Source organism: Octopus bimaculoides, chromosome 7 (assembly GCF_001194135.2).
Source record: "Octopus bimaculoides isolate UCB-OBI-ISO-001 chromosome 7, ASM119413v2, whole genome shotgun sequence".
NCBI classification, from domain to species: Eukaryota; Metazoa; Mollusca; class Cephalopoda; order Octopoda; family Octopodidae; genus Octopus; species Octopus bimaculoides.
In genome coordinates this window covers 56,658,509-56,667,601 of record NC_068987.1, presented here as the reverse complement: position 1 = coordinate 56,667,601, position 9,093 = coordinate 56,658,509, and the positions used below count along the sequence as shown (strand labels likewise).

The 9,093-nt window shown below is 37.4% G+C and overlaps 2 protein-coding genes across 5 annotated transcripts in view; one reads left to right on the top strand and one right to left on the bottom strand.

The window, feature by feature from the left end:
* LOC106873894 (uncharacterized) overlaps positions 1 to 9,093 on the bottom strand; it is a 161,052-nt gene that overhangs the window by 111,062 nt on the left and 40,897 nt on the right. The gene's annotated exons all lie outside the window — the stretch shown is intronic.
* Positions 1 to 9,093, top strand: part of LOC106875820 (heat shock protein beta-1) — a 72,426-nt gene that overhangs the window by 42,314 nt on the left and 21,019 nt on the right. For all 4 annotated transcript variants that reach the window (XM_052969705.1, XM_014924102.2, XM_014924105.2 and 1 more), the window contains exons 2-3: positions 828 to 1,161; positions 2,027 to 2,354. In XM_052969705.1, the coding sequence (XP_052825665.1) occupies positions 919 to 1,161; positions 2,027 to 2,293 (510 nt within the window). In that variant the 5' untranslated portion in view covers positions 828 to 918 and the 3' untranslated portion in view covers positions 2,294 to 2,354. The remainder of the gene's footprint in view (positions 1 to 827; positions 1,162 to 2,026; positions 2,355 to 9,093) is intronic.

Here is a 9,093-nt window from a genome sequence, read left to right as displayed (position 1 = left end):
GAAGTGAAAGTGGGGTACATTCAGGATATTTTTTGAGAATGTGCACTTTCAAATCTTCTTCAAAATTGCAGCCGCTTGAAACGAAATGTTCAGCAAGTTCTGTTGAACTACTGTTCTTGTGCCTGACGTCGAATCTGTGCCCATTAAACCTTTTGTTTAATTGTTCCGTTGTACAACTAACATAAATCAAGTTATGTTTCGTGCATTCTGCACCGTACACTAAATGGGAATCTTTGCAGGTTCCCCCTTCTGTATAAATCATAACATTTCTATTATGATTTTTGATGGTATTCACTTCACTTTCATTGTTGCACAATGAACAGGGCTTACCTCTCTTGCGGCTGTTCTTTAAGGTACAGCGTGTAGATACTCCAATGTTCGTTTTCTTGGAGTCAGATATAGAGGCCATTATTATTATTATTATTATTATCATTATTATTAAGGAAGTAAATACTGGAGTAGAGTTAATCAACTAACGCCTTCACTCCAAAATTAATGGTTTTGTACCTAAATCAGAAAAGTTATTATTATTGAATCCCTAGAATATTGGACAAAATACTTGACCATATTTCTTTTGAGTCTTTATGTTCTGAGCTTGAATTCTGCTGGGATCAACTTTGTCTTTCGTACCTCTGGGATTGATGAAAGAGAGCAGTATCGAAGTGCTGGGGTGAATGGTATCTAACCCACTACTTGACGTTGAGGAGAAAGGTTCCCCTCAAAATTGCTAACCTTGTGACTATAGTAGGAAAGATTATTATTATTATTATTATGGTTGCTGCTGTTGCTTTATATTAAAAATCCTTTTTATTTATATATTTTTACAGGACATTTAATGTAGGTAAGGAGCCATAGGTGGCTCCATCTACAACAGATCCAACATTGGGGCAACTTGTCCTACTGTCTAGTCTCGACAACATGTCTGCATCCAACCAAAATGAGCGAGTGGTGACGCCAACCCTTAGTGATGTGCCATTCTTTGACAGCCTGTTTCGAGAAATGAATGTCCAAGTCGATCAGATGCACCGTGACATACAAGCAATGCGTACAGCAATGCTTCGGATGAACCCAAGCGATGATTTTGGTGTTGAATCTAGTACACCATTGGATAAATTTCGTGATCCTATTGTTGTTGGCCCAGATGGTGACAAATGTTTTCAGGTAAGAATATAATTATTGCTGCAAATGGTGGTTATGCTGTTACAAATGTTTGTAGATGAGAAAACTCTGTCTTTTATGTGTTTGCCTATGTATCAATTGATATAGAACATCATCATCACTTACCTGATGTTAGGTTGACCACTAATTAGTGACAAATAATTGCAAAACTCAAATTACTCAGTTCATTAGCTTCGTCTTTGCAACTAATCTATGCCTAGCCATGTAAAGGTCTCTTCATCAGCAAATGATCAGAGCAATTTTCTGATTCTGAAAAGGTTGTGGTCTTAGCAAAACTTTATATGTGAGTTCACCATGAAAGGCCACTAAACTCAGAGGCCTGGCATTTGAAGCCACATTTTAGCACTGTATCATGTGCAAGAAGGATGTAGTGCTGCAAAATTGCTGAACTATCACACATGAATCAAAATCAAAACAAGTGATAGAGAGATAGAAAGGAGGGAGAGAGTTGAGAAAACCAGAATGAGAGTAGAGAGAAAAATAGAAAGAGACAGATAGACAGAGAGACAAGTAGGTGGATGGAGTGCTGCAAAACTGCTTAATTATTAATTAAAGGCACATTTATCAATAAAGATTCCAACAAAGCTATGTACGTTCATATTTAACATGCTTGTGTAAGCTCAAACTTGGATAAACCTTTGCTATGGTAACTGTCTCAGAAGAGAAATTCTCCTTATAGATAATCCTTTATACTAGAAGCACAAGGCCTAAAATTTGTCAGGAGATAGGCTAGTCAATTACATCAACTCCAGTGCTCCACTAGTACTTATTTCATCAACTTCAAAAGGATGAAAAGCAAAATTGACCTCGCTTGTTTAAACTAGATAACCGTTTGTCATTGTTGCAGGTACAACTTGACGTCAGTCCATTTAAACCTGATGAAATTACCATCAAAACAATTGATAACCAACTGACCATCCACGCAAAACATGACCAGAAAACAGCCAGCTCCAGCATCTATCATGTCTTCTCTCGGCAATACACACTCCCAGATGGCACAAACTCAGATCATCTGAGAGCTACTCTTTCTAATGATGGTGTTCTCAGTATCCAATGTCCATTGGAATCAAATGAGTTAGCTGCCAACTATCCAATTGCCATTCAGAAGGAATAATCACCTGCTCCACTTCCCTTACCAATGCTGTTACTTGCCACAGTGATACTCTAAGCTACAGGTAAGTCTTTTCATCTTTACTTTTCATTACATGCTGTCAGGTTACCCTCAGAAATAAATGTTATCATCCTTACTTTCATTCCCCTCTATTAATAAACAATCTCCAGCATGAACAAAGAAAGGAGCCTTTATGCCAGCATTCATCTGGCTAGAAATAGCAACCAAATTTTTATCAAATCATCTTATAAAAGGAAAGACATGTTGGATAATGTGGTCCAGGATACTCTATACCTGAGAAAAATTAAATGCTAATTCTTGGAAGATGGGACACTTTTGTTCATAGGCATGCTTGATTATGATTCATCTTGGATAAACCAACAAAGCAATAACAGCATTGATGATAATAATAATTCTGTCTAGAATAGGCAAAAAACACCTGAAATTTTGGGGAAGGGGCTAAATCAAGTACATTGACTTCAGTGCTCAACTAATACATATTTTATTGACTGTGAAAGGATATATTAAGGCGCAGGAGTGGCTGTGTGGCAAGTAGCTTGCTTACCAACCACATGGTCCCGGGTTCAGTCCCACTGTGTGGCACTTTGGGCAAGTGTCTTCTACTATAGCCTCGTGCCGACCAAAGCCTTGTGAGTGGATTTAGTAGACGGAAACTGAAAGAAGCCCGTCGTATATATATGTATATATATATATGTTTATGTGTGTGTTTGTGTGTCTGTGTTTGTCCCGCCAACATCGCTTGACAACCGATGCTGGTGTGTTTATGTCCCATCACTTAGCAGTTCAGCAAAAGAGACCGATAGAATAGGTACTAGGCTTACAAAGAATAAGTCCCGGGGTCGATTTGCTCGACTAAAGGTGGTGCTCCAGCATGGCCGCAGTCAAATGACTGAAACAAGTAAAAGAGATAAAAGAGAAAGAGATTATTGTATACAGAGCTCAGGTGTACTGCTTGTCAGAAAAGAGTAATAAAGGGGACAGTAAGTGGTAGTAAGTTGAATAAAGAAAGACTGAGGATGCCAAAAATGCATGCACGATACATTGAATAGAACATAAAAAAGACAGAAAGTGGAAAGGTAAAAGAAAATAAATAAGGTAAGGGTGTATAGGCATGTGAAGAGAAGTAATTGGTTAGTTGCAAGAATCATGGAAGTTTTGAGAGTATAGCATCCTGAGATCATCCACTCACTCTAGCCAATATATCAAGTCATTAAGAATGAAACGTCTGATTTTCTTATGTACCAAGTTCAGCAGTTGTTAACTCTAATGTTTTATCCCGACAATTCTTTGATTTACAACATTGAAGAGTTACATCATCACTTTTTGAAAAGCATTCATGGTGTCTGGTCATATTGTGAGTTATCTGTTGTAAATCGATTTTTATGAACCCATGGATAGATGGAAAAATTTGTGTTGTTTTATGGAATATGAGTTCTGTCTTGGAATTAATGCATCCCAGACAGCTTGAAACATCAATGGTTTGAGAAGTTCCAGTCTAGTGACTTCATTCTTGAAAATCAGCCCCATGGTATAACTGAGACCAAGGTGGATAATGATGAGCTGGAAGCTGTAGTGGAAGCAGATACATCTCAAACTACGCGTGAGTTAGCAGCAAGGTTTGATGTTTCGATTCCAACTGTATTGGACCTTCTGAAACAAATTGACAAGGTAAAGAAGCTGGACAAGTGGGTACTACATGAACTGAACAAGCATCAAATGACACATTGTCTTAAAACTTGCTATTCTTTGCTGTCACAACAAAAAAGCGAACCATTTTTGCATTGTATTGTTTGCGTGTGGTGAAAAATAGATTCTTTTCAACAATAGCAAGCATTCTGCATGGTGGTTGGGTAGAGGCAAAGTACCGAAACACAATCCAAAAATGAATATTCACCAAAAAAGGCCAGCGGTGTCTGTTTGGTGGTCCAGCACTGGTGTCATCTATTACAGCTTCATGAGGTCTGGTAAATCAATTACAGTGAATGTATACATCAACCAACTGAATGAAATAATGAGTGAACTTGCAATTAAACAACCCAGATTGGTCAATAGAGACAGGCCAATCCTCTTGCAAGACAATGCTTGACCACAAGTTGCTCAAAAAACACTACTCAAGTTACTGAAACTGAACTTGGAAGTACTCTGTCATCCACCATATTCACCAGACTATGCACCAACTGATTATTACATTTTCCAGGCATTAGACAACTTTTTACAAAGACAAGACTTCAAATCTGAAGAAGATGCAAAAACAGACTTTCATGATTTCATCACCTCTTGCTCTCTAGAATTCTTTGCTGCCGGCATAAATAAGCTACCAATAAAATGGCAAAATTGTGTTGATAATTTAGGTGCATACTTTGATTAACTGCATTGCGTTTTGTTGAGATAAAGTAAAATAAACTTTCAGTTCAAAATCAGACATTTCATTCTTAATGACCTGATATAAACATCAAGCTGGCAGAATCCTTAGCACATTGGGCAAAATGCTTAGCAGCGTTTTGTCCATCATTAAGTTCTGAGTTCAAATTCCAGTGGGTTGACTTTGCCTTTCAAGGTCGATAAAATAAGTACCAGTTGAGTACTAGGGTCGATGTGATCGACTGTCCCCCTCCCCCAAATTTCAGGCCTTGTGCCTATAGTAGAAAGGATTATTTGTTTGTTTAATAATACATACATGGTTGGTGTTGTTGTTGTTGTTGAGCCCAAGGTCATCTCTGACTGAGCAGAACCCTATGATCAAACATCAAGTGTCTAGGACTAAGCTGATGTGTCCTTGCTTTTTAGAAGATACTTGATATGATTGGCAATTGGCAGAACTGTTAAAGCACAGACATTTTGTGGTATTTGTTCTGACTCTTTGCATCAGGAGTTCAAATCACACAGAGGTCAACTTTGCTTTTCATCTTTCTACAGTTAATGAAAGAAAGTACAATTCTAATAATCAGTCCAATTCCTCTTTTCCTCTCCCACTTTCTCCCATTACTCCATCTCTCTCTCAGTCTCAGAATCAGCAGCACCACATTGTGAAAAACTCTTGGGAAAACCAGTCACACTATCTCTTTCCATCAAGACACACCCAATTTTACCTCAGTACAATGGGACAGTCACTGGTATGACTATCCCACATGGTGATGGTGATGATGATGATAATGATGACATGTAATTTGAAAGAGACTAAGTTGCTATTTTTTGTAGGTTGTGTGCTCAGTTCAAGGCTCCTTCCAACTCATGGATTGTTCTATTGACTCATCAATTGTTCTCAAAATAGCTGCACTCGCTCTCAATTCCTGTGATGGTGGTGGAAGGGGCATTATTATTATTTAAGTGAGTATTATGAGAAGCCTCTTTTGCTTTTATTGTCCAAAGGTGACAAGATGGCAGAAATAGTATCAGTGTTAAACCCCTTCCCTCTATATTCTCAATTCAATAACATTTTGTAACATGATTTTTGTTCTTGGGTAGCAACCATTGTTTGCTATTTACTTACCTCTAGAAAGTATTAAAAATGGCTAATATTTCCTTCAAACACTGCTTTTCCTATGTTCATTCAAACCCCACAAAATTCCCCTCTACATACGGCGCTGATACTCCTCCACTACTCCTGATTGTGATCAAAGATGCACATATTGTCAGCTAGTAATGGACATGCTCAAGTGGTTAAGGTCAAGCAACGAACAAGCAAATCTATGGTATTGAGCACAATATTTGCTATAACAATATTTCTGCTTCAACAACCCAGAGCTGAATCTATCTGAAATATAATGGAAAATAGGTCAGTTTTAAAACATTGATATCCAGGTCACAAAAGCAAAGTTTGAAGGGGATAGTAGTCGTTTCATTTGATTTCTAGAGAGAAGCAAATAAGAAATAACACTTACTGACCAAAGACAAAAAAAAAAAAATTAAAATTTTGTCACACAGGCGCAGGAGTGGCTGTGTGGTAGGTAGCTTGCTTACCAACCACATGGTTCCGGGTTCAGTCCCACTGCGTGGCATCTTGGGCAAGTGTCTTCTACTATAGCCTCGGGCCGACCAAAGCCTCGTGAGTGGATTTGGTAGATGGAAACTGAAAGAAGCCCGTCGTATATATGTATATATATATATGTGTGTGTTTGTGTCTGTGTTTGTCCTCCTAGCATTGCTTGACAACCGATGCTGGTGTGTTTATGTCCCCGTAACTTAGCGGTTCAGCAAAAAGAGACCGATAGAATAAGTACTAGGCTTACAAAGAATAAGTCCCGGGGTCGATTTGCTCGACTAAAGGCGGTGCTCCAGCATGGCCGCAGTCAAATGACTGAAACAAGTAAAAGAGTAAAAGAGTGTTATCACTGAGGTCAGTTTTGGCTTTCACCTGTCTGAGATCCTTATGATAGGTATCAATCATATATTGAGCTTTTCCTCATCGTCTATATAAGTCTCTTATGACTTGTAACTTTAGGGCAATATAGAACATCTCTTTAAATATCCATGAATGACAGTCTTCTGTTTAATGCTGATAAAAGACAGTGAGGCAGAGGTATAGAGTATAGTGATAGAGGAGGATCAAAATGTTTAAGAATCTTTAAGACATGTTCATATGCACACATGCATATGTATTTATATGTATTAGGTCATCCCATAAATAATGCAGTTTTTTTATACTTCTTTTATTTTTTCAAAATTAAGATAAACAAAGTTCTTTTTTAATCTAAACTATACAATCCTTCATTTTCTACAATGCTCTTCCATCTATCTGGAAGACTTGCAAGGCCCATCTTCCAAAATTCACTTGTCCACAATGAAAAATACTCCTCCAGTACTGTTCTGACCTCATCTACAGAATTCATGTTTTTTCTGTCCAAATGATTTTGAAGACTGCGGAATAAATAATAATCAGATGGGGCAATGTCTGGCAAATATGGTGGGTGGGGCATTGTTTCCCATTCAAACTGCTCCAGTTTTTAGAATGTCATCCTTGTTGTATGTGGCCAAGCATTATCCTGATGGAAGAGCACCTTTAGTCTTGGAACCAAAGATGGTCGTTTTTCTTCTATCACTGACTTAATCCACTCGAGCTGCTTGCTGTAGATCTCCTTTGTTATCATTTGGTTTGGGTCTAAAAATTCAAAGTGGACTAAACCTTTCATATCCCACCAAACAGATAACAACACCTTTCGTGGATGGAGACCTTCTTTAGCCTGGGGTGCTGGTGTTTCTCCTTTCCCTACCCACTGTCTTCAGCGCTTGACATTTTTATGGAGATCCTATTTTTTGTCACCAGTCACTATTCAGTCTAAAAAAGATACATTCATTATATGTGACAGCAAAAAAGAGCACACATTCACTCTCTGCATGTAATTAGACTCAGAAATTTTGTAAGAAACCCATTGACCAAATTTGCTGACTTTTCCAATGGCACACAGGAGTCGATGAATGGTTGAATGACCAAATCCAAGCTTCTCTACTTGTTCCTCAACATCTACTACCGGATTTTGTTCCACCAAGGTTTGCAGAACATTCTCATCAAGCTCTACAGATCTTTCAAATGAGGCTTGTCTTCTAGACTGTAGTTTCCAGCTTGGAATTTCTGGAACCACCATTGACACTGCATTAATATTCCTCACACTTAACGTTGTGTTGTCTTTATTGAACTTATGAAGCAAAATATGCTGAATATGCTCCTTTGTCACTTCCATTATAGCTTTGAAAAAATAACTGTTAAAATCGAACTGCACTCTTCAAAACTTGCACTAAGAATAAGAGCAAGTTAAAATTACTACTTTGCTTTTATAGCAAGTTGATACAGGTAGTTTATCCTGTCCCCCTCCAACTTTTAGTTCATGCGATTGAAAAAAACCACATTATTTATGGGATGACCCAATACATAAGAATTTATGTGTGTGTTTCTATGCTTTACTAAAAAACAATGTTCAGTTTTATCATTCTTATTAAAGATATTTTATATCCCCAAGTCTTTCTACAGTTTCTTTGGAACAATAAGTTTTCCTGTTCCATAATCAATATCTTCAGTCTTATCATCAGGATATGAAATAAGTTTGTCTTCCATGTTGCCTCTTTTATAGTTATTGAATTTATGTAGACTATACTACCAAATATTTTGTCCATTATGCTCCATGTCAGTAATTATGTTTTCTTTTAAAGAAATCAGCTTTATGCAGGCTTTATTGCTCCAATTTTTTTTTTACCATTAGGCTTCCCTGTCACCAGTTACATGTTAGTTTTATAATGTGTGTTTGGTTGTTAGTGTGTTTAATTTAGCATTATGTTGTGATAAGAGTACTGTTTACATGATTAAGCTTCTATTTTGCAGGGAACTTTATGTAGTATGGAAGTATTGTCCATTAATAAATTTCAATCTAGTTTTATTTTGTGGTATAGTGTGTTGCACTTCTTTATAGTAAATGCATAGTGAGCCCACAAGAGAGTGTTGTATAAATATGGCCAATATAAAAGCTGGAGTCATGAAGTTTACAAATTTCTGTTTTACATTCGGGTTTGTAGATTACATTGAGCATCAGTAACATCGCATGTTTACATGCCTGCGGTGTGTTATTGATGAGGGTTTTGATTTGTGTGTTTTTGTTGTATATTGTTAGTTCTAGTTTATAGTTTGGGGAAATGTGTTTTGTATTTTATTTTATGGGGGGGGTGATGATGCATTTGTCTGTTTGACAGCTGTTATATAGTTTGTTTATTGAACTGAGTATACGTATGAATAGGTGTACAAAGTGTGTGTGTGTGTGTGTGTGTGTGTGTGTGTGTGTGTGTGTGTGTGTGTG